At 43.0% G+C, this 25,829-nt stretch overlaps 1 protein-coding gene across 1 annotated transcript; it reads right to left on the reverse strand.

Moving 5' to 3' along the window:
- Positions 1 to 230: 230 nt before the first annotated feature.
- STMND1 (stathmin domain containing 1) lies at positions 231 to 22,705 on the reverse strand. Its single transcript, XM_069563336.1, has 5 exons — positions 22,470 to 22,705; positions 13,256 to 13,436; positions 9,570 to 9,721; positions 1,432 to 1,563; positions 231 to 741 (listed from the first exon to the last, which is right to left on the reverse strand). The coding sequence occupies exons 1-5, from the start codon at positions 22,548 to 22,550 to the stop codon at positions 460 to 462; spliced, it is 828 nt and encodes a 275-aa protein (XP_069419437.1). The 5' UTR covers positions 22,551 to 22,705; the 3' UTR covers positions 231 to 459.
- Positions 22,706 to 25,829: the final 3,124 nt, after the last annotated feature.

Consider the following 25,829-nt stretch of genomic DNA (forward strand, 5'->3'; position numbering starts at 1 on the left):
ACACCTAAACATACAGCATATGAGGTATACAGATCATGAAAATACTTAACACAAATCCATACAATTTGTCTTAAAGGACCCTCAGAGGGTGGACACAGCCAAGGGGCAGGAACCACAAAGAAGGATTTTATTTGTCACAAACACATTAACGGAAGCTGAAAGGTGTGAAAGGCATTTTCACAATGTTTGAAGCCACACTTAAGGAGAACAACAACTTTATAAAACCCAAGTTGGTCAAACTTTCCTTTTATTTAATTTTTTTGAAAGCCAGACTAGCCATTTAGTCGATTCAACTGAGCTCCAGCCCTGGCAGCTCTCACAATCATTCCTAAAGCCCAAGGCACATCCCAGGGGGTGAGGGGTCAGGCAGTCAGAGAAAACCAGAGACAGACTAAGAATGTCACACTTGGGGAAATGGATGCCTTTTCCTGAAATTCACATAAAATGGCTTAAGTTTTATCAGAATACGTCGTCCACTTGATTGTAGGACATGTCTGACTCCACAACCCCGATATTTTCGTAACTGTTGTTTCTATCATCAGAGGTAGTTTCACTTTTACTCTTCCTTTTCAGCAGTTTTCCTTCCTGCAGGTCAGATGGTTCAAATTCGGCACAACTCACGGTTTTGAGTCCTTTTGCAAACGGAACCTCCTCCCCAACTGGTTCAGCTGAATCTGAATGATGGGCTGGGGCCGGAAGTCTGTCACTCTGTAGCCTTTTTCTTATTTCTTCTTCTTTAGTCTGAAAAGCAGGGTTAAAGGGTGAAAAAAGAGTTCAAGTAACTCTCTCCAAGTTCTCATTAATACTGCCTGTAACGAACATTCCTGACATCTCTATTTCATTATGTAGTCATTCAACAGAGGTTAGGAATTACTATTGAAGGAGACAGACCCCCCCACCCCCCCGCCCCCATACCCTCCAGACACTCTCAAGAAGCTATGGTCTAGTTCTTGCTCTTTGGGAGGCCAACAAGAGACATGCAAGTAAAGACTATCAGACCAAAGCCATGAAGGCTGGTTCCCAAAATGATGGTGGACAGAGGGTGATGGGGGCCACGTGTGTGCGAATGCTGCAGGCCTTGTCTGAGGTCTGCACAGCCTCCGCTCAGCTCCCATCCTCCAACCGAGACCTCCTGCCGCCGGGGCCCCAACTGATGTTTCTGTCTCTTTTCTTAATAGGAAGAAAATATCATACTTAATTCTCAGAAGCAGATAAAGTTGGCTTTATGGATGAAGCTGTAATTTGACCAAATTCAAGATGGTGCTTCATTTCTTCACCACACAAAGAGAACTTAAAAAAATTAAGTATACAGCGTGGGAAGCATAGACATCACTAAAAGAATTAATACAACCCATGCAATTTGTCTGAAAGCTGCCGATTAGAGAGAATGGCTCGTTCAGAGCAGCGCCCTTCACGTGAGAGCTGGGCTACCTTCCTGCGCGCCTCCACCGCCTGCATCTTCTCTTCTATGTCCTTCATCGTGAAATCTTTTCCTTCCTTCTTGATCTTAAGTTTTTTCAGCCTGGCTGGTGCCTTTCTCAGTGGCTTCTCGGTCGTGCTCACCTGGAGGAAGACACTTTTTAAAATGGACAGACAAATGTATTCACTGGCAAAGAGAAAGACAAGAGAGAGTGAATAAACATTGTTTAAGGTGTTAGTCCAAAAATCTAAACAGATTTTTGGATAGATTTTAAAAACAATGATGTGAAAACTGGTAAAAACTGAACTCACTCCTAAAAACTTAATTCCTGGTAACAACAGAACTAATTCCTAAAGAAAAAATATCTATTGGATGTCTAGGAAAAAAACAAACGATTATTAAAAAAAACCAAAACCAAAAACAAAAAACAAACATGAAAAAGTGCAGAGATGGAAGAGAGCTGATAAGAAGGAAAAAAAATCCGAAGAACACAAACAAGATGGGAAACGGTGGCAAATGAATGCTGGACGCATTTGTAATTCAAGGTAAAAAGTTAAACCCTATGATTTTTTAATATTCCACAAGCAACCAAAGACTTTCATTTGGGATTGAGATTAGTGTTAGAACTTTTGGTTTTATGGAGGAGAGGCTTAACAATCACTGATACAGCAACTCTGCTCTGTACTGGGCTTTGATGTTGGTTCTTTCCACATGGTTTCATGACTACAGAAAAAAAAAAAATCCATACTATTTACTATGAGGGCTTCCCAGGTGGCGCCAGTGGTAAAGAACTGCCTGCCAATGCAGGAGATATAAGAGACATGGGTTCTACCCCTGGGTCAGGAAGATCCCCTGGAGGAGGGAGTGGCAACCTACTCCAGTATTCTTGCCCGGAGAATCCAATGGAGAGAAGCCTGGTGGGCTACAGTCCATGGGTCACAAAGAGTTGGACATGACTGTAGTGACTTAGCACTCATGCACTTCTCCTATGACTGGCTATCCTTTATATAGTTTAAAGCAGTGATAATGACTTTGACTATAATTATTAGTTATTAAAAAAGGTTAAACTGCTGTAAAGGGTTTGCAAAGAAAGTTTAATTTTTTAAAATAATATACCTTGGTTATGAAAAATTAAAATGATACATAAATAGTCCCCCAGCCCTCTGTTTAGGGGATCCAACCAGTCCATCCTAAAGGAGATCAGTCCTGGGTGTTCATTAGAAGGACTGATGTTGAAGCTGAAACTCCAGTACTCTGGCCACCTGATGCAAATAACTGACTCATTGGAAAAGACCCTGATGCTGGCAAAGATTGAAGGCAGGAGGAGAAGGGGATGACAGAGGATGAGATGGTTGGATGGCATCCTCAACTCGATGGATATGAGTTTGAGTAAACTCTGGGAGTTGGTGATGGACAGGGAGGCCTGACATGCTACAGTCCATGGGGTTGCAAAGAGTTGGACATGACTGAGCAACTGAACTGAACTGAACTGAACTGAATCCTCTGTTAACCAGCTGGACCTTGAATGCATTCATTAGCATAAACTATTTTAAAGAGTTTGGTGTGGGTCTTTCCAGATATTCTCTGTGCTCATATTGCCATTCCCTTCTCCAGGGGATCTTCTCAATCCAGGTGTTGAATCTGGGTCTCCTGCATTGCAGGCAGATTCTTTACCATCTGAGCCACCAGGGAAGCCCCATGCCCATATATCTATATACAAATATTAATATATTCACAGTACATCTGTCATATTCAACCACTCAATGAAATTATACTAGATACAACCCACTCCGGTATTCTTGCCTGGAGAATTCCATGAACAGAGGAGTCTGGCAGACTGCAATCTGTAGAACCACAACGAGTTGGGCACAGCTAAGCAACTAACACACTAACTTGCTTTATTGCAGTAGCCTGGAACTGAATCCGCAGTATCTCCAGCCTAGGTAGTACCCCTGTATATAGTTCTAATTACTTTCTCTAAAGACTTTTAAAGACAAAGGAGCTATTGATATTCATTTTCATATCTGAAAGACTGTGTCTTCAGATTGCAAGATGGTAGTTACTAAGAAGATAAATCACACAAAGAGAGACAGTTCAGCACAGCAGGAAGAGCCCCAGACCCAGACTCGCACAGCCTCAGGTCTGAATCCTGGCTCAGTCACGGTGTGGCTTTGCACAAACTCATAACTCTGTAGGCTTTCCCTTCCTCATTTGTAAAATAGGTTTCATAATACAAGTTTCACAGTCTTTGTTTTTATAAAAGGAAAGTATGCAATAGCCACTCGATAAACGGTGATTACTTTTCATTCAGTGAAACCATAGACTTTGTTCAATGACAGCACACAGAATCACACCAAACACAGTACTTGTCAAGAAGGGGACAAATGAGATTCAGAAGCTTGGGGGCCAGCAGGCAGGGGTCCTGGACTCTATGTCATGGGTCTACCACTGCTACCCACTAGGTGACCTGACACAAAGCATTTCGTCTCTCTGGACTCACTTTTCTCAAAATTATACTACAGACGCTGCTCTGCAATCTGCTGAGGGCAGTTAAGGTTCCTTCCAGCTTTAATATCTATGATTCTTGGAAAGCCTTTTAAAGGGAAAACATTTATTAAAGTTTTGGCTCAGTTGCAGCCTTCAGACAGTTTTATGTGGTGAGAAATTGTGCACTGCAGGAAAACTGGGAGATGTTTGTCAAAGCAAGTTCCCCTCCCCCACTCTTTTTTTTTTTTTAATCACCATTGGCTTTTAGGCTCCCTGACGGCCAAAGCTATCTGCTGAAAAGACAGATATGCTTGCTATGGGGGCTCAACTAGAAAGACTATAAAATTAGGAGAAGATAGTCTTTTTAGGGACATTCACTCAGAGAGGGCTAAGGAGAATATGATACAGTCATCTAAAATCCAATAAAGAAAGGTTCCTTCAGGCTTACACAGGATCTGAACCTTGATTTAAGTGATGAGGTCAACAGTTTCCAGAGAACTTGGGCTTTCCAGTTTGGGTGGACTCTTCCTGTGGCTTTATCCAGAAATGACTCTTAAGAAACCAAGTGCTTCCTACCCCTTGTGGAGGTTAATCCTACCTGGGCAAGCCCTGTCCTTTCTTGAGTTTGACATTTTAAAGAAAAGCCTTCCAAGGCCTGAGAAAATCTATCTGTATTCTTTATGACTGGATTTTATGAAGTCAGGAGTTATCAACTATCATTTTGTACCATTTATCAAAAATGATAGCATTATATGATCACATTATACCTAGAGAGCTACCCATAGAAACCATACAAAAAATCAGCTTCAAAACCTATAGAAGTTATTAGTTCAACTATTTTCTTTACGAGCAGCAGCAGGGGATGGCACGCCCAAAGACGCTGTAATAAGTTGAGGGGTCTTGTTTCTAGCCAACCTACCTTGTATATGTTACTTCTGGCACCCTCAGCACTTTTCTAGTTAACTATTGACCAACAAATAAACTTCCTTTGGCTATACTCCCTTAGTGAGAGTCTTGTGCATAGAGTAAGGCAGATTCTCAGAAGAGATCTGTCATTCCTGTTCATTGTTAAAACCTCCAAGACAGTCATTCTGAGCGTGAACTGCCATTACTTTGTCTTTATCTGGTCAACTTCCTCCCCCTTAAAAAAACTCCCCATGAGGTTCAACAATGTTAGAAACTCTGATACATTGTCAACAAATTCCCTAACAGTATTGAAAGTTATCAAGGACAGGAGTTGGCTTGAAATGGAAATCATCTTGGACCAGAGATAGGAGGACTCAACAGAGGATTGAGAGTCTTGTGCATGGAAACCCAGGACGGGAGAAATGAGTTTAGGATAAAAGAATCTTAAGTGGATAATGGGTTTCCCTGGTAGCTCAGTGGTAGAGAATCTGCCTGACAGTTGAGGAGACTTGGGTTCGATCCCCTGGGTCAGGAAGATCCCCTGGAGAAGGAAATGGCAGCCCACTCCAGAATACTTGCCTGGGAAATTCCATGGACACAGGAGCCTGGTGGGGTTCCTCTGGGATAGCAAAGAATCGGATATCACTTAGAGACTCAGTTCAGTCAGTTCGGTTGCTTAGTCATATCCAACTCTTTGCAGCCCCATGAACTGCAGCACGCCAGGCTTCCCTGTCCATCACCAACTCCTGGAGTGTGCTCAAACTCATGTCCATCGAGTTGGTGATGCCATCCAACCATCTCATCCTCTGTTGTCTCCTTCTCCTCCTGCCTTCAATCTTTCCCAGCATCACGGTCTTTTTCAGTGAGTCAGTTCTTTGCATCAGGTGGCCAAAGTATTGGAGTTTCATCTTCAGCATCAGTCCTTCTAATGAATATTCAGTACTGATTTCTTTTAGGATTGACTGGTTGACTTAGTGACTAAACAACAACAAAGTGGATAATACCTATGTGGATAAATGAGAGCCAATCCCATCTCTTTAAAGAGATCTGTACCAAGCCATACACATATTTACATGTGTACATAAAACCAATTTACATTCATAATACAGTCACTGGAGTCTCATGAGAATGTTTTAAAATGTACTGGACGATTCACTTGGTCTGATAATTTAGCTTCTTAACATTGTATTTCTTACATATAATTATAATTCTGAGTGAACGTAACACCTATTAGTATGAATATGCTTTCAGGCAGGTTATCCAGGAGAACATAGTACTGGCTAAAAAGCAGATGATGGAAAAAATTGAGAAAAAAGACAACAGGGGGTACTTCCCTGGTGGTCCAGTGGTTAAGACTCTGCACTTCCAATACAGGGGCAGGGGTTCCATCCCTGGTCGGGGAACTAAGATCCCACATGCCATATCCCCTGGACAAAGACACAGCTGTGGACTTCTAGGAAGAGACTAGGTCATAGGGGAGTCCCCTTTTCAGCATCCTTTATTCTATTTCACTCTGAAGGATGACAGAATTAAAGATAACAACCTGGCTAAGACAGGGCAGATCTACGTCAAACATTCCATTATATTTAAGTAACTATTGGTCTACTTAAGAAGTCTTATTTTTAAAGTATTCTCACATTTACTGTTCTGTTTTTTTTCTCATAATATTTCATTTAAAGTTTTTTTTTTAAAGCCCCCAGTGAAGAATGGTGTTTATATGTCTGAATCCAACCTATTGTACTACCTACTGACACTAACATTGCTTTTTTTTTTGGACTATTCCCTTTTTGTTTCCTTTGGCTCTTTGTTTCTTAGTTAAAAGTATTAACTATCTCATGATATTTTCATTCTTAATACGGTTCCCTTTTCAGTCCTGCGATATTCATTCTCATCTTTTTGCATTGGCCTTATAATTTTCCCCCAGATATTCAAGATCTCTGGTGTCTGACATACACGTTCTCAGCTATACATGAGTTGAAAGAGACTTCACCCGTGACCCTGAACAATTATATCTCTTTATTTCCATACGATTCCGAGGTACCGTCTTAGTCCTCTAGTGAACAGATGCTCTATTTTCTGGAATATTTTAGGACTATCTTTCAGGGTGAATGGGGGAATTTTAGTTTCGAAAGCTTTAACCCTTCCCAACTTGATCATGAATGTGAGGGCTTGGTGTACACTTTTACTGACACTTCAGGGCAGTACTTCTCAGCCTGGGCTGCTCAGGAGGACCCTGGGAGCTTTCAAAGCACCACATTCTGGGGCCCAGCCTCTGCCACTGGTCCCAGGAGTTCTGAAAGCTTCCTGGGTGTTGCGATGTTCAGGTTAAGGACTGTGCTAGGTATTAAGATGAATTACTGTTCTGGCCTGTTGCAAGTCTGGCTTTTGTTGGACATCTTGGCCCAATTCCAAACCAAAAAAAAAAAAAAAACAACCAACCAGACTGTGTTATTCTTGCCTACCTCTGCAGTCCTGTCACATTTAAATCCTTCTGAGAACACTCCAACTATGCTCCACCAGCATTCCCTTTCTGCATAATACGAATACAAACACAGCCTTCATCTTTGGCTCTCTTAATGATGTTATTGAAAGTCAAGCCTGTAGTTTTCATTTTTTAATAGATATGTTTCTTTCACGATGTAGCTTATATTAATTAACCTTGCTGGTGCCCTAGTGAGGTCTGAGTCTGAATTCATTCATCTCTGGCATTGGAATCACTGAAAAATATTTTAATGCTACTCCCACTGGTGTGAACATCCAGGGACAATAGCATCTCTCTTCAGAAGTCATTGCTTAGTTACTGAAAGTCCACACAATCTATCTTCCTCCAGATGGCTCTCCTGTCTTTTTTTTTTTTTTTTTTGATCCACCTTTTATTTTCTGATTCCCCAGAGATTCATTTACAGCAAGAAAAAAATCTCTTCTAGCCTTTTTCATATTAAAGACACATCATTTTTTAGTACTTTGAAGTAAGATGCTCCTGCTGCTGCTGCTAAGTCGCTTCAGTCGTGTCCGACTCTGTGCAACCCCATAGACGGTCTGCCACCAGGCTCCCCCGTCCCTGGGATTCTCCAGGCAAGAACACTGGAGTGGGTTGCCATTTCCTTCTCCAAAGGAAAGTAAGATAAGGTACTCCAAAATGCCCTGTATCCTGATAGCTGGTGTTGTTATACAAATATAAATTGTCATTATGTTGCATCATTTTTTCCATCATATGGTCCATTTTTACCTTCCCTCACTTCCTCTTATTATTGGCAGCTTGAAAATATCACTCATAAGGCTTAACAATCTCCTTCCTTTCACTGAATACTTTCTGTAGCACCTATTTTTTCCTTCTTCAAAAGAAAATGCCATGTTGGCTTTTATTCATGCGTTCTCAGCAAGTCCCACACACAGAGAAGGAAATTACCTTTACTGAAACACTAAGTGACTTAGTCTTGGTGGCAAACTTGATTTCAATAATGAATCTTTTTATTCCCTATTGATTGTTTTCCCTACAACACAGGAGACTGGCCACCACTGAGGCGGCTTTGATATAATTTCAGGCCTTAATTTCCATCATTTCAGGTTCATTCTTTTCTTTCCTGCTCATTTTCCCTTAGGCCTCTTTTCTGTGTTATTTCTTCTTCTCATCTTCTTTTTTCCTGTCTCTATGCTTTAGGATTAGGGCTTCCCTGGTGGCTCAGAGGTTAAAGCGTCTGCCTGGAATGAGGGAGACTTAGGTTCAATCCCTGGGTCGGGAAGATCCCTTGGAGAAGGAAATGGCAACCCACTCCCATACTCTTGCCTGGAGAATCCCATGGAGGGAGGAGCCTGGTGGGCTACAGTCCATGGGGTCGCAAAGAGTCGGACATGACTGAGCGACTTCACTTCACTTCACTTCACGCTTTAGGATTACAGGTACTGCTGGGAGCAGTGGCTTTAAAAGAAATCCAAACAAACAAGAGAACTAAGCAAAACAACACCAAGCCTGCTATCCTCACCACAGGTTTACAAAGAACTTATTCAAGTGAAGAACTCAAGACTTTGACCACAACCAGTTAAAATCAGGATAAAACGAACTGCTCACACTACAGGAAAACAATGATTGATTAGTTAAGATGAACTGACAAAGAAAAATAGGGTATAACAATTTTTATCATTTCATTTTATTTCCTCATGATTGACTTCTAGGTGTGTATATAAATGATAAGCATATCTGCTCTAGCTTTGGTATTTAGGCCTATTTTCTTATTGGATAAGCCAGCGTTCAGTTCTATATTCACATACCTAATACAGAGGCAATGTTTAATAAAAATTGCTGAAAGAAGGAAGGCATTTTATTCAGTGGGTCTTAGTTTTCAAGTTCGGTAAAACCCAAGATATGTCTTACTGGATTCATTAATCATTAATGATCAGGCAATTCCTGAATCCATAGAGTAGGATGGTGTGTGGAGGGGTGAGGGAGTTAATGGGAGGAAAAACCTGGCTTAGATAAATGCTATAGTATAATCTGTATTGTGACACTAAGATGCATATTGCTGGAAAAAATAACTTGCGATCAGTCATATCCTGTTGCTATTTTTAACTCTGTAGGGCATGCTGAGTCACTCAGTCATGTCTAGAGTGGATTATTATTTTCCAGGGGATCTTCCTGACCCAGGGATCAAACCTGAGTCTCATGAGTCTCCTGCAGTGGCAGGCAGATTCTTCAGCACTAAGCCACCTGGAAAGCTCATTTTTCCTATAAGTTAGTGTTAATCACAAAATTACTTGCCATGACATCGTATGATTCTCCATTTCTAAATACTTTGCTGTGGCTCTGTATTATTCCTTGAACAATTAACTCCTCCAGAATGTCTGATGACTTTTGTCGCTCTCGATTCTCTAAGGGTTGGGGTTTATGGATTAATCCATTGATCACTAGGTCTTCCAAAGGAAAAGAAAAAGAGACAGTGAAATTTAAGCACAATGATTTTATCAATCAAATGCTAATTACATGCCTTATAAATCATGCTAAATAATTAATTCTTAGTCTCAACACTTGTACCTAAATATGTTTCTATTACAAATCTTTATAATCCTTTGAAGTTCAAATCCTTAATGTTTTTACAGAGGATACACATCAACATAATATAATGTTTACTTAGCAGGTTGGAATATTAACATAACAAAAAAGTCTTTCATGTGCTGCTATATACTACATTTTTGTTGTATCAACACATATACACTTGGGTATGATTACACAGGTTCTGTGCAATAATTATGAAGCTAAACCACAGGCACAAACGAGATAGTCTTTCAGTGACTCTCATGAGTTGCAGTTTGGTTTCTATGCTTTGTATACAAAGGATAAACAGCGTGATGTTGCCAAGAGACTTCTAGTTCTGCAACCCTGAGTTTACAATTACGCCATCTGCTAAATCTACATAAGTAAAAGCATGCCTTTTTGAAAAGAGTCTTTGAACCAAATCAGCATTGGAGTCAAGTGGTAGCTAAGTTTTTATCAGTTATTCTAAAAATGGCACAGAAACAGTTTATAGGGGAGCACTAATGAGAGGGACCGCCCCATTACACATCACCCAATTATATAAGTAAGCAAGGAAGCATCCCGTTTTCACAGCCTCATAAAATAGAGGTGCAATGAGGGGTCCCTGGAAATGATCTCTCAGGTGGTCCAGGTGTTAAGACTCCATGCTCCCAGTGCAGGGGGCACGGGTTCAATTCCTGGTCAGGATACTGTATGCTGCACAGCACAGCCAAAATAAATTAAATAAATAGTCTCTAGCCACTGACACTTCAAAAAAATGAAAGAAAGAAGTGAGCTCTCTTGTATTTTAAGACGCTCTTTCCATCCAGTGGATGAAATCTTTTCATGAAAATTTCTAACATCACTGTATAACGAAGACAGTTTTCATGAATTTGTAATGGGAAGATAGGAAACCCCCCCCCCGCCCACACACACACCAGATGTCTCTCACTTAAGAATATTGACCTTCTTGAAATTTTAAACAAACATACTCTGTAGCTGTGAAGAGAAGGGATGCAGAGAGGAGACAGAGAGGAAACTGCGTACACACTAAGTTGCTCCAGTCGTGTCTGACTCTGCGACCCCATGGACTGTAGCCCGCCGGGCTCCTCTGTCCATGGGATTTCCCAGGCAAGGATACAGGAGTGGGTGGCCACTTCCTTCTCCAGGAGAATCTTCCCACCCTAGGGATCAAACTCACGTCTTCTGTGTCTCCTGCCTTGGCAGGTGGATTCTTTATCACTGCGCCACCTGGAAAGCCCCAGAGGAAACTGGGATGAGAACAAATAGAAAGCTCAGGGCACTGGTTGTTACTCATCCTGTGGGGAGCTCTTCCCTGAAAATAAATTGGTACTGCATTTTGAAAACACCTGCTCTTGTGGCTCAGCCCCTCCCCCGCTGGTCTCTCTCCTGCTTCCCTGGGGCCTCCCTCCCCACACTGCTCTCAACAGTGTATACAGATGGCAGGACTGCTGTCCAGAGGCACCCAGGTCCCCGTCCTCCTGATTATCTGTAGTCTGTTAACACGTGGATAGCGAGCATTCGTATTGCAGTCTAGGAGGGATTCTCATCAACAGAATTATCAGAGAGAAAAAATACATGTGCTGGCCCAGCACTGAGGGTGAGGGGGGCATCTCTGCCCTGCGTCCCCTACCCCTCCCTCATCCTTAGAGGTCATGCTACACCCTATCAGAAGCACAAGACGAGGAGCAATGGGAAACTTGTGATGGACTTAGCGAATATTACACAATGAAATATCAGACACAGAAAGACACAGACTATACAGTATCACTTATATGTGGAGTCTAAAAATAACACAAACAAATGTCTATGCAGAACAGAAACAGATTCGCAGATACAGAGGACACTCTGCTGCTGCCGCTGCTGCTGCTGCTGAGTCGCTTCAGTCGCGTCCGACTCTGTGCGACCCCAGAGACGGCAGCCCACCAGGCTCCCCCGTCCCTGGCATTCTCCAGGCAAGAACACTGGAGTGGGTGGCCGTTTCCTTCTCCAGTGCAGGAAAGTGAAAAGTGAAAGGGAAGTCGCTCAGTCGTGTCCGACTTCGCGACTCCATGGACTGCAGCCCACCAGGCTCCTCCATCCATGGGATTTTCCAGGCAAGAGCACTGGAGTGGGGTGCCATTGCCTTCTCCGAGAAGACAACACTAGTGGTTACCAAAGGCGAGAAGGAAAGGAGTAGGGGCAAGATAGAGGTAGGTGATGAAGAGACAGTCTACTATGCATTAAGTAGATAAGCAACAAAGATGTATTTTCTAGCCCAGGGAATTATAGCCATTATATCTTGTAATAAGTTTTAATGGCATATATAATCTGTAAAAATAGTGAATCCCTACCCTGTACTCCTAAGACTAATACCATTATTGTAAATCAATTATGCTTCAGTTTAAAAGATAAATAAAATGGGCATTAAAAAAAAAAAGGAAGTTTGTCATAACCCAAGTTGCCACAAAAGTCCAAGTAAAAGAATGTCACTTACTATCCAATTTATTTTCCAACTCTAACTGGTTCCTAGGGAAGAAACTATGGGAATGAAGAATGAAATGAAAGCTTTCCCCTTCGAATAAAAGAGAGTACTCTTCCTTGGAGTCTGATAAGTTCAATTTGTTTTAAAGGCTGAAGAAATACAAATAACAGCTCTTAACACCAGAAGGTAGCTCAAGTAAAGTGAAAACACACCATTAAAAAAAAAAAAAAAAGGCCCACTAACAGTTTCTAAAGAACACGCTAGGTCAAAATTATATCTTTGATGTTTTTGGAAGATACTTTTACTATATATCTGCTGATAGCTTTGAATGGGGAGAGACAGGAGAAATAGTTTGATGTAGGTTTTACAGATTTTTTAAATGTAGAACTTTGCCTTGTAAAGATGGTGGGAGTTTTGAGGAATTTAACTAAAGCCTGGACAACTGCTATTCCCAAGGCCTTATCCAACCACCAATAAGAACTCTTAGTTTTTTTAGTTAACTAATTAATTAGGCTGTACCAGATCTTAGATGTGGCACGAGGGAGCTTCTACCTTAGAGGCAGCATGCAGTTTAATTGCAGCACGTGGGATCTAGCTCCCTGACGAGGGATCGAACCCAGGCCCCCGGCATTGGGAGTTCGAAGTCTTAGCCACTGGACCACCAGGCACGTCCTAAGGCTTTTAGTTTTAAGTAAAAAAGAAAGTTTTAATTATGTCATCAACAAAATTTTTAGTATCTTATTAATTCATGATGTGAGTAAGTAATGGTTAGTATTACTCACATAATGAAGGCCTAAGGCTAACTCCTAATGTCTTAGTGATGGGACCTTATCACTTGAAGCACTGCCTGGAACACAAAAAGCAGTGATGTGAGTCCCCAAACACACATTATAAAATGTATCCAGAGAAACAGTATTTTACAGAGATCAATACATACGGGGATTGTTACCTGAATTTAGTCTTCTGTTTCTTTCACTAGGAGATGGGAAACTTTCTGGAATAGTTCCAGGTAAGCTTCCCAACTGGGCCTGCTTGTCCAGGTCTCCGGGGCTGCCCATAGCGTCCTCGGGCAGTGAAGTTTCAATCTGGGGTCTGTAATTCTCCCCAGAATGAGCCACACCGACATCAGCCTGTGAAAAGGGAATGGCTTTGTGAGAGTCAAGACTTCTTAGAAAATGGTTTCTTTTTAAAAATTTTATGGAAGTACAGTTGATATACAATTTTTTGTTTTTTTTTAAATGTATTTTTATTTATTTATTTGGTTGCACCGGGTTTTAGGTGTGGCACGTGGGATCTTAAATCTTCGTTGCAGCATGCAGGATCTTTAGCTGCAGCAGCTGAAGTCTTAGCTGTGGCATGTGGGATCTAGTGCCCTGGCCAGGGATTGAACCCAGGCCCTCTGGATTCTGAACGTGGAGTTTTAGCCACTGCACCACCAAGAGAAGTCCCAGAAAACGGTTTCTTGGAAAATGAAACTGTTTCAGGGTCTGCTTTATGAATACATAGTCAATTGGTTATCTGTGGGAGGCTGAATAGTACCCAGCAACCTGTCGATGTGATCTTTTAAGGCAAAAGAGACTTCTCTTTTTGCCATAAATTAAGGACTTTATGATAGCAGGAGTATCCTGGGAGCTCTGAATGTAATCACACGTGTCCTTAGAAGAGGGAGGTAGAAGATACAACTACAGAGAGGGAGATGGTGATGTGACGTCAGAAGCAGGACCCAGTTGAAGATGCCGCAGTGCCAGCAGCCAAGAAATGCAGCTCTAGAAGCTGGGAAGATCCAGGGAAATGTCAGTGAGAAGGTGCTTGAGTTGACATGAGTTGACTTGAGTTTATGAATGAGCTTCCAGTTGTTTAGTCACTAAGTCACATCCGAATCCTTTGTGACCCCATTGACTATAGCCCACCAGGCTCCTCCGCTCATGGGATTTCCCAGGCAAGAACACTGGAGTGGGTTGCCATTTCCTTCTCCAGGGGATTTTCCTAACCCAGGGATCAAACCCAGGTCTCCTGCATTGCAGGCAGATTCTTTACACTGAGCCACCAGAGAAACCCGAAGTCCCAGTACGGAAAGGGAAAATGTCATTCTAGACACAGGAAACGTACAAAGGATGGTGGGATGTGAAACAACACAGTGAGCTCAGAAACTTGAATTATTCCAGGTAAGCAGAAATAGACTGATGTAGAAAGTGGTAGCTGCTGAGGTGGGAAAGTCTTTTGTGACAAGCAGATACATGCCATTTTGCTTTGAAGGCAACAGGAATCCTTTGTAGGCGTTTTATACAGGAAGTGAAATAAAGTGATCAGGTGTGATTTTTAGAAAAATCGCTCTTGGGTTAGCACCCACGGCAGGAGTAGAGGGAAGGAAGGGACAAAACGGGGTGACCGGTATGAGGACTGCAACTGTCCAGGTGAGACTGGATTAAACAGGAACTGGGACCCTGGCCGCGGAAGTGGGGGAAAGAGTAGGCCCCAACATATTAGAAGGGAGGGAGAACAGACCTTCTCAGAGCTTCAGTTTAAAGGAGGGAGGCCCCTTCTGGCTCTAAATTATGACTCTAGGGACCAAGAAGAAAACATTCCCTCTAGGAAAAGAGTCAGAAGCCAGGACATCAGCATAAAACCCTTGGCTGCTGTTGTTCAGTTCCTCAGTCACGCTGGACTCTTTGTGAACCCATGGACTGCAGCACGCCAGGCTACCCTGCCCTTCACTATCTTCTGGAGCTTGCTATGATTCATGTCCATCAAGTCAATGATGTCATCCAACCATCTCATCCTCTGTTTCCCCCTTCTTCTCATGCCCTCAGTCTTTCCCAGCATCAGGATCTTTTCCAGTGAGTTGGCTCTTGGTACTTTCACAATTAAAAAAAAAAAAAGAAAAAAACAATTTAAAATAGTTGAGTCCATCTGACCACTTTCTGGAAGCATTCCAAAGCTCCTTCAGAGGTTAAGGAGGAACCACCATTGATAGGTTGAGGGCCCCTGTCATCCTCACGTCCTCGTAATTCTGTTAGCCATTCTTGTATGTTCTATTAGTAGGGAGACTTGCATTGCTTTTCATCCTGTTTACAGAACACGATCATTCCAGCTAAACCAACATCAGTTCATTATGTTGAGACCTAATTAGTTCTGTGGTTCAGAACTACACGAGAAAATATGATAAACCAACCAACTGAACAAACAAAGAAGTAAGCAAACAAAAACTCAACGGTCCTGAAATACGACTCAGCTCAAGGATAAAGGGTGAGAGCAACTACAGGCTTTTCTCTTTGTCTCTTCATCTCTCTCTTCTCAGACTCAGTTATAGTGCATACAGCCCCTGAATAGTAAGCTGACCCAGGAAAAGAGTCTTTACATATAACATATTCCATGCTATGTTATTATATAATAACAGTCATGTTTATCAGACAGGGCCTCCTTTTCCTTTGTTGTATGAAATATATATACATAGCTATAGGTATCAGTTCAGTTCAGTTCAGTCGCTCAGTTGTGGCCGACTCTTTGCGACGCCATGAATCGCAGCACACCAGGCCTCCCTGTCCATCACCATCTCCCGGAGTTCACTCAGACTCACGTCCATCGAGTCAGTGATGCCATCCAGCCATCTCATCCTTGGTTGTCCCTTTCTCCTCCTGCCCCCAATCCCTCCCAGCATCAGAGTCTTTTCCAATGAGTCAACTCTTCACATGAGGTGGCCAAAGTACTGGAGCTTCAGCTTTAGCATCATTCCTTCCAAAGAAATTCCAGGGTTGATCTCCTTCAGAATGGACTGGTTGGATCTCCTTGCAGTCCGAGGGACTCTCAAGAGTCTTCTCCAACACCACAGTTCAAATGCATCAATTCTTTGGCGCTCAGCCTTCTTCACAGTCCAACTCTCACATCCATACATGACCACAGGAAAAAACCATAGCCTTGACTAGACGGACCTTAGTCGGCAAAGTAATGTCTCTGCTTTTGAATATACTATCCAGGTTGGTCATAACTTTTCTTCCAAGGAGTAAGCGTCTTTTCATTTCATGGCTGCAGTCACCATCTGCAGTGATTTTGGAGCCCCCCAAAATAAAGTCTGACACTGTTTCCACTGTTTCCCCATCTATTTCCCATGAAGTGATGGGACCGGATGCCATGATCTTCGTTTTCTGAATGTTGAGCTTTAAGCCAACTTTTTCACTCTCCTCTTTCACTTTCACCAAGAGGCTTTTTAGGTCCTCTTCACTTTCTGCCATAAGGGTGGTGTTATCTGCATATCTGAGATTATTGATATTTCTCCCAGCAATCTTGATTCCAGCTTGTGTTTCTACAGCATTTCTCATGATGTACTCTGCATAGAAGTTAAATAAGCAGGGTGACAATATACAGCCTTGACGTACTCCTTTTCCTATTTGGAACCAGTCTGTTGTCCCATGGCCAGTTCTAACTGTTGCTTCCTGACCTTATACAGATTTCTCAAGAGGCAGGTTAGGTGGTCTGGTATTCGCATCTCTTAAAGAATTTTCCACAGTTTATTGTGATCCACACAGTCAAAGGCTTTGGCATAGTCAATAAATCAGAAATAGATGTTTTTCTGGAACTCTCTTGCTTTTTCCATGATCCAGCGGATGTTGGCAATTTGATCTCTGGTTTCTCTGCCTTTTTTAAAACCAGCTTGAACATCAGCTATAGGTATATATATCTCATATTATATTTATATTTCATGTAACAGGAAAAGGAGACCCTGTCTGATGTTTATCTTTAAGGGGCTCACAGTTCACATTGAAGATAAAGATTATATTCAGCATTCTTGCTCCTCTTGCCAAATGAGCTATTAAAACCCAATCTATGAAGTGATAGTAAACAGATATTTTTTACAAGTTCCTTTTGTTTCACAGATCCATCGGTTTTTGAACCTAGCAAAGCACTGAGTTACACATGGGGACTCATTTTGCCATTTAAAAATTTTCAGGGGAGATCCTCAAACGGGGAACTGATTTAACAGCAACAACAACAAAACAAACAAAATGCCCACGTTGGAACTGAGAGCAAGTTTGAATGTTTTTAGTCTAACACATGGATTTTCACAAAGATATCTGTCAATTACAAGTCAGAGTAGATTTAAATTCCACACAACCTCCCAATTGTTTCATCAAAGCAGCTCATCCAGGCCTGAGCAAGAATCTTTCCCATTTATGCTCGTTTAAATACAGTCTGCCTTCAAGCTCTGTCAGTGACCAAAACTCAAATTGTAGCCAATGAAACACAATCTTCCAGCATAAAAGAACATATACCAACAGCCTTCAGTTTCTAGAGCAGAAATTTAAGGTTTTTCTCTTTTGCAAACTAACGATGTCTTTCAAATATCTTATCTATGTGCAACACATTCTGGAAGTTTTAACATTCAATTTCATAATCTAGACTTGAGAAAAGATGTAGTTCAAAGATGAGAGATATTTACAAATTAATTAGATCTATGCCTAATGGGGATATGGTGTAGACAGTTTTCCTGGTCTGTCTATGCATGCAGAGTTTATATTTTCACACCAATGAGAAGTCTAACTGTAATGGTATGGGGGTCGGGAGGTGGGTAGAAGGTTTTAATTTGTCCTTGAGATGAAGTTGTAGCAGAAGTACAGAATCAATGTTTTCATATTTTGTATCGATTTTATTTTATGCTTCATTGTCTTGGGATAAAAATCCAGCAATTTTAGACAGATGTGAAAAGCTGTGAATTCCAAAGTAACAGCTATGCATGGGCATTATCAGCATCCCAAGAAAGGTATTACTTTTAACTATAGAAAGGTATTTTGTTGGTTGGTTGGTCTGATGGCAATTATATGTTGTGTTCTAACGCTTTGTAGAAACAAATCTGATGAACAGTTTGGAAGGAAAGAGTCATCTGTCACAGTTCCCTGGAGCTGAAACCTTCCTATTGGCAGATAACTGATAAATATATTTGTCTGTAAACATATAGGAAGAATTTTTCTCATTAAATTTTGGTTCTTTGTAGTTTATTTCAAATAAACATAATAAGAAATAGCAACCCTCCAAAAACATTATCCTGAATATTCATTGGAAAGACTGATGCTGAAGCTGAAGCTCCAATACTCTGGCCATCTGATGTGAAGAACTGATTCTTCGGAAAAGACTCTGATGCTGGGAAAGATTGAAGGCAGGAGGAGAAGGGGATGACAGAGGATGAGACTGTTGGATGGCGTCACCGACTTGATGGACATGAGTTTGAGCAAGGTCCAGGAGTTGGTGATGGACAGGGGAGCCTGGTGCGCTGCAGTCCATGGGGTCATGGGGTCGCAAAGTCGGACAAGACTGAGCAACTGAACTGAATCAAAAACAACTAGAAATATAATTTTTTTTTAAAAAAAAATGAACTTTAAAAAGTTAACTCCCGTTACTGGTGACAAACAAGAATTTTCCTGTCAAAGTTTAAGGGAAAACTGCCAAGGATACTCAGAAATCATCTATTCCAATTTAGTCTCTCCCCTTTTATATAAGGCAAGAAACTTTGAGTTGATCACATGGAAGAAGAGCATTTCTTCTAAGAACAGTTCCCCATGCTTTCTTTATTAGGTATTATTTTATTACCATGTCTTCTTGCCACTTTAAGGTACAGTGAACAGAAAGTCGGCAGGCAGATCTCAAGAAGTTAGGTTCAGAATATTTTAAAGTCGAGCTGCTAAGAAACATAAATATTTCAGGCAAACAAACGTGTTCATCTCATTTAAAAGACACTTCGTAACTAGGGAACTCTCAAGCCCTATGCATTTATGAAGGTAAAAAAAAGTGCTGTTCTGATAGCCAGAGAGTATTTAGTTAATAATTATATTTTTCCCAGATTGGATTTCCAAAGTCAAATGTTTGGAGTAGGGAAAGAGAGTCAGGTCTGAGCCTATTTTCAGGTCATTTTAATATCGAATTTCCTCCTTGCTGACTGTCATTAGTTCAGTTATGCTCCTCGGAGACAAGAAGAGGCTAAAGAATCTGAGGAGCTCATGTCAGCATCAGCTTTACATGCAGTCACCCCAAAACATTCATTAATCTCTACTCTGCACCGGACACCATAGTGAGCACTGGAGACTAAGACAAAAAAAACAGTTCTTTCCTTCAGTAGCAGCTTAGGATGGGAGGCTAGCATGGAAATAAATAAGCACAATAAATGTTTTGAAATATGATGGGAGAAGGTATGAAGTTCAGTCTGCCAGCATGGGGGGAGGGGCAGGGTTATAGACAAGAGTGGTCTTGAGTCATCTTGAAACCTGGGGGCATATCTGCCTGTGGTCCAGGAAGATGTAGAAGGTAGAGCTGAAGGAAAGAGGAGGTGGGGGGCAAAGGCACAGAGGTAGGAACAGAATGGGGTTGGGGAACCTGTGGTGAGGTTTGATTAGAACAGAGGAGCAGGGAGAGATGAAACTGGGGCATCTGACCAGCAGCAGCTTGAGGGTGGCTGGTAAGGTGTGCTAAGAACTTTGTGTTTTATCTCACATAAATATAATAATAGTGATTGTAATAACTAACATTAATAGTGACTGAAATAACTAATAGTTGTAATAATAGTGACTATGGTAACTAATATTAATAGTGACTGCAATAACTAATAATTGTAAAAACAGTGATTGCAATAACCAATATTAAGTGCTTATCCTGTGCCAAGCTCTGGTATGAGCACTTAATGTGAACTGAATTCATTTATTCCTCCCAGAAACTCTACAAAACAACTATCATTACTTTCTTTTTACAGAAAAGGAAGCCAGGGCACAGAGAAGTCAAATAACTGGACCCAAGTCACACAGCTGACAAGTGGTGAATCCAGAAATCAAACCTAGGTAGTCACACACTTGACCATCGGTGGATATGCCTACCTAGTGGGTCAGTGACTTTTTTCCAGCAGAGAACGGACATAATCAGATTTTATTTTAGAATGATCCCTCTGGAGGTCACGTGGAAGATTGGAGCTGCAGGGCAGGTAGAAGCTGGTTGTGAAGGAAGCACCCAGGGAGACTAGTTAGGAGTGTTGTACAAAAATCCAAGCAAGGGGCGATGACTGTCTTACCCAGGATAGGTCAGGAAGAAACCCAGAACCCTTCCCAGCCTTGGGAATGCTTGGTCCAAAGCGACCCAGTGTATTTGACACTTGGAGATGATTGCTTTTCAGCACTCCTGCTCTATAAAATATACACACATATATTTTTTTTCAGTAATAACCATGAGATGGGACAAATGATAATGGCCATAAAACAAACAGAAATAGTGAAAATTTTCTTCTACTGAAGTCTTCTATGTAATCATGCCAATGAAAATAAATTTTAAAAGATTTTTGTACCAAAAAAGGGAAAACCAGAATGGATTAGTACTTTAAAGTCACATGAATATATTTGGGGGAAAAAGAGAGGAAAAAAGTATTCTTAATGTTATTCCCCAACGGTGATGAATAACAAAGATGATCAAATTGCTCCCAAGAAGCCCATAAATCTATGAGGGCAAAGGAGCTTAAACAAACATCTACCATGAGGATAAGGGAGTGTCACAGTGTTTGGGCAGTGGAGCTTGGGCTCAGTGTGGAAGGACAGATAGGAGTTCATCAGGAGGACCAGGAATGGGGCCCAGGGAAGATATTCCAGGAAGTGGGAATGGCATGGGGGAAAGGCACGGAGTGTGATGAAGCCTGGAAGAACTGGGCACTGCAGCTTCTTGTTTTGGCAGATGAATGCAAAGGACTGGTGAGGAGAGGATGACATCAGAGAGACCGATGAGACCAAATGTAAACTTTCATGCAACAAAGGCAACTTTTTCTTAGGAAGACAGGAGGCAGTGTGGAAGATAGCCTGGTTAGGGTGGTGATGAGAGAGGCAGAAAGACAAGATCCAGTGTAAAAGGCGATGGTTTCTTGAAAGCAGACAGTGGCAGTTGGGATGAAAAGCAGAAAGCAGTGTTGAAATAGGTGTGCATCTGGGCACAGGAGTCCCCCCGCGGACCACGCTTGAGTCCCAACCTTTAGTAAGTCTGGTTTGTTTTTGATGTATTTACACACAGTAGGTGTTGTAACTGATACTGAAGAATGACTTACCCACCACCTGCTGAGAGAGTGTTTGCTCTTTCAACTGTATTTCCAAACAAGCCCTTTAGGAATGTGTGTGTGTTACCACTCAGTCGTGTCAAACTCTTTGCGGCCCCATGGACTGTAGTCCATCTGTCCATGGGATTCTCCAAGCAAGAATACTGGAGTGCATTGCCATTTCCTTCTCCAGAGGATCTTCCCGACCCAGGGACTGAACCCCGGGCTCCTGCAATGCAGGCAGCCTCTTTACCAACTGAGTCATCAGGGAATATAGGAAGGGCGACATGATATCTTGATTTGCGGCAGACAGTATGGGCTTATATTGGATTGTCTGGGCAAATTTATTAATAGGGTTGCCTTTCACTCTTTTGATGATAAATTATATGGTAGCATGCATGATCTTGGGATAATCCCTCTAGAAGGGACCTTGGTGGGTTCCTAGTTCTCTTTGTGGAAGTCTCGCGATGGTAGTGACGATGTCAAGAATCATGGACCTCATTTTTGCCTCCACCAGCCCATTCCTTCATGCCCTAGCCTGGGGGGGAGGGGGGGTCGTAAACTGCCCCATCGTGTCTCTAGAAGAATTGCGGGAGAGTGGGTGGAGTCCTGAAATGAGACTCCTGACAATTCAGCACTGTCTCCGGCTGTTCCCCCAAAACAAGCTGTACAGCCTCTGGCAAGTGGTCCACCTCTCTGGGCCTCGGGATCCTCTTGTGAGAAGCAAGAGAGCTCAGCTAGACGGCTGCGGAGGTCTCCTCCGGGTCTTACTCCCATCAGGGAAGCCGATAATATAGGGCGGCTCCCAGGAAGTCTCATCTTCCCTGGGGCATCACCACCAGCCCAGTTAGCCCCGCCTCTGGCCCGGGAGTGTGACCACCTTCGTGGGCTCTTGAAACCCAAAAGCTAGGCCTAGAGCAACACGAGTCCTGGTTGAGAAGGCAGTTAGATCCCTGCTGAAGCAAGCCGCTCCCTCCCGGTCCGCCCAATGCTCAGGCACCAGGCGGGCTGTGATCGCCCGCAGGGCCCTCTCCAGCCGCCTCCAGGCGTGGGACTCGCCAGGCCTCCCAGGCAAGAGGCTGTACAGTCTGTCTGTTTTGTATGTGTGTGCTTTTACCTTGAATCCCTCTTCCCAGCCCTTCCTGGGCGCGGGCACGCGTCTCCTTTCTTCATCGGGTTGGGAAGGTCCGCAGCCCATCGTGCGCGGTGCGCGCGATTCCTGCGGCCGCGCTGCCAGTGCGCCCAGCGACCCCCGAGCCCAGCGCACGGACCGCGCGCCCCGCGCCTCCGCTGTCCCCAGCCTCGGGCGCTTCAGGGCTCGGCAGGAGGCGCTCGACGCCAGGGAACTGTTGCCACAATAAACCACATCACGCGGACCCGGGACCTGCGGGGCGATGGGACCTTTGTAACCCGAAACTGCAAGATCGAAGGCGTTTAAGGCACACCTGGGATGCCCTCTCTCCAGAGAGGAGTGAGGGGGAGCTCCCGCTGCCCCGCCAAGTTCGTTTTAAAAGTATCCTAGGCGCTAGCATCCTTCGGGGACGTCTTATTTTTTCCAAGGCACCTTGGAACACGCCCCTACCCCTGCTGCCGGAGCCTGGCGCTCTAGCTGTTAGTTTTGGGGTTACAGACCCCGAGGGGAGGGTAGGAGGCGGCTGCAGGAAGGCGGCGTAGGAGTCCAGTCCGCCGAAGCCCTGGAGGACAGGTGGGAGGTGCAGGCGGCCCGGATGGCCCCAGAGCAGTGTCACGCGGGGCGACCTCGGAGAGGACCGTGACGCAAACCGAAACTCACACAGTGAAGAAAACCAAACTTTCAGGATCACAAACAGCTCAGCAGCCGCGAAATGGGTCATGCAAATCTTTTTTATGGAAGAGGCATTTTCATGAACTGTTGCCTTGTAAGGAAAGAGGGTGGATGAATGTACCTATTCCTCTCAAAGAATTAACATGGTGTCATCCCCAAACGGCAGACCAGGCGGACTGCCCAAATGAGCAACAAGCTGTTCTTTCCTGAATTTTTTTTCTTTTTATCCTATTTCCAATTAATTTTAATTTTCCAGAATAAATTTTGAAAAGTTAAATAAATTTTAAAAAGCTGAAAGAGATATAGACATTGTTTACCGGTCCCTTATTTTACAGGCTGCAAACCTTTGCTCAGAGAGGTTAAGTAACTTAGATGAGGAGTGTGTGTGTGTGTGTGTGTGTGTTTGTGTGTGTTGGGATGGGGCGGGGGCGGGGGAGGGGGAGTAGTTAATGAGGGATCTCTGAAGAGGAACCAGGTGGCCTTATTCAGTCCCATGTATCCACAACACCGGGAAAATACTAGTATGGATTCTTGGAAATGTAGTAAAATTCTGGATTCAGCTAAGGAAATTAATGGTCAGCTCTGTTATAGGAAATTGATTATTTGCTTTATAGCATTTGAACTCCTTTCTCTCTCCTTACGGCTGTGATGCCTGTCAATTTTCCTTTGACTAAAACTGAAAAAGAAGAAAGATGAGATGAAACTCAAGCCAAGCCTTTATGATTATTGAGCAACAAACATTAAAAATTTGTGAATGAACAGTTGAAATAAGGCTAATATGGTGTTTTAGGAACATCTCTGAAAGTATTAACTCATGGGTGCCGTAAGTCACATGAAACAATCCAACTGCAAACTGGAAAATTCTCAACTAGAAGAACTCAACAAAGAGGATGCCTATAAAATGTTCTGGAGAAAGTTTAAGGAAAGTTTGCAGGATGAACCTTAAGAGTGAAATTCTACAGATGTTTTTTCTTTTTTTCCTTTGAAGGCAAGCTGTTAACAGATGTTTGCTAAGATATCAGTGTGAAGAAATGATACCCAAATGCATTGTGCAGGTATCTTTTGAGACTTCCTACGATTTACAGTCCAAATGTATGAAAAATGCCCCTTTTCAAGGTATGTGCTGGAGCCTGCTCGTACTGTCTCATGAGAGCCAGTTCTCAGGACTGTTTGGACTTAGTTGTTCAACACAGCCATTGCTAAAACTTACATTATATAAACTCACAATTAGTTATATTAAAACAAAGGTAATAAGTACAACTCATCAGTTCCTAACTATTTACAACTTACTGCGTTTCTGAGTTTATTTACGTCTCTTGAATCATGGTGTGCTACGCTGCGTCTCTTCCCAGTGATACCACAGTGATAGTTTAAAATCAGCCAAGGTAGGACTAGGTACACTGTGTGCTGTGCTTCGTTGCTCAGTCGTGTCTGACTGCAACACCATGGACTGTAGGCCACCAGGCTCCTCTGCCCATGGGGATTCTCCAAACAGGAATATTGGAGTGGGTTGCCACGTGCCCCTCTAGGGGATTTTCCCAACTCCTGATCGAACCCAGGTCTCCCACGCTGCAGGCAGATTCTTTGCCGTCTGAACCACCAGGGAAGCCCAGGTACACCATGGAAACTGATAAATGCTACAAATCAAGGCTTTCTCCTCACCACCCCCACCCCACCTCCATGGCCCCTGAGGGACACATCACAGCCTGTTTGTTTTCCAGAATGCCGAGGAATGACTCCGTCCTGTTCACTCTCCTCTGACCCCTCTCTGCAGTGAAGCAGGCTCTGTCACCCGCAGCCTGAGCCACAGACTGTGTGCTGGTATCATTTCCACGTCTCCCTTCACTGGAGCCGGAGCCCTCTTCTTAGGCTCCAGGCTCTGTGTCCTTAACTATCCTGCTCTGCTATCGGAGAAACTTCCTACACTTTGAAGACTGCTAGAGCAAAAAAGGTATGCAGATGACACCACCCTTATGGCAGAAAGTGAAGGAGAACTAAAAAGCCTCTTGATGAAAGTAAAAGAGGAGAGTGAAAAAGTTGGCTTAAAGCTCAACATTCAGAAAACGAAGATCATGGTATCTGGTCCCATCACTTCATGGCAAATAGGTGGGGAAACAGTGGAAACAGTGTCAGACTTCATTTTTTGGGGCTCCAAAATCACTGCAGATGGTGATTGCAGCCATGAAATTAAAAGACATTTACTCCTTGGAAGGAAAGTTATGACCAACCTAGATGGCGTATTCAAAAGCAGAGACATTACTTTGCCAACAAAGGTCCATCTAGTCAAGGCTATGGTTTTTCCAATAGTCATGTATGGATGTGAGAGTTGGATTGTGAAGAAGGCTGAGCGCTGAAGAATTGATGCTTTTGAACTGTGGTGTTGGAGAAGACTCTTGAGAGTCCCTCGGACTGCAAGGAGATCCAACCAGTCCATTCTGAAGGAGATCAGCCCTGGGATTTCTTTGGAAGGAATGATGCTAAAGCTGAAACTCCAGTACTTTGGCCACCTCATGTGAAGAGTTGACTCATTGGAAAAGACTCTGATGCTGAGAGGGATTGGGGGCAGGAGGAGAAGGGGATAACAAAGGATGAGATGGCTGGATGGCATCTCGGACTCGATGGACGTAAGTTTGAGTGAACTCCAGGAGTTGGTGATGGACAGGGAGGCCTGGT

The sequence above is a fragment of the Ovis canadensis genome, chromosome 20, assembly GCF_042477335.2.
Source record: "Ovis canadensis isolate MfBH-ARS-UI-01 breed Bighorn chromosome 20, ARS-UI_OviCan_v2, whole genome shotgun sequence".
In the NCBI taxonomy this organism is placed as follows: domain Eukaryota; kingdom Metazoa; phylum Chordata; class Mammalia; order Artiodactyla; family Bovidae; genus Ovis; species Ovis canadensis.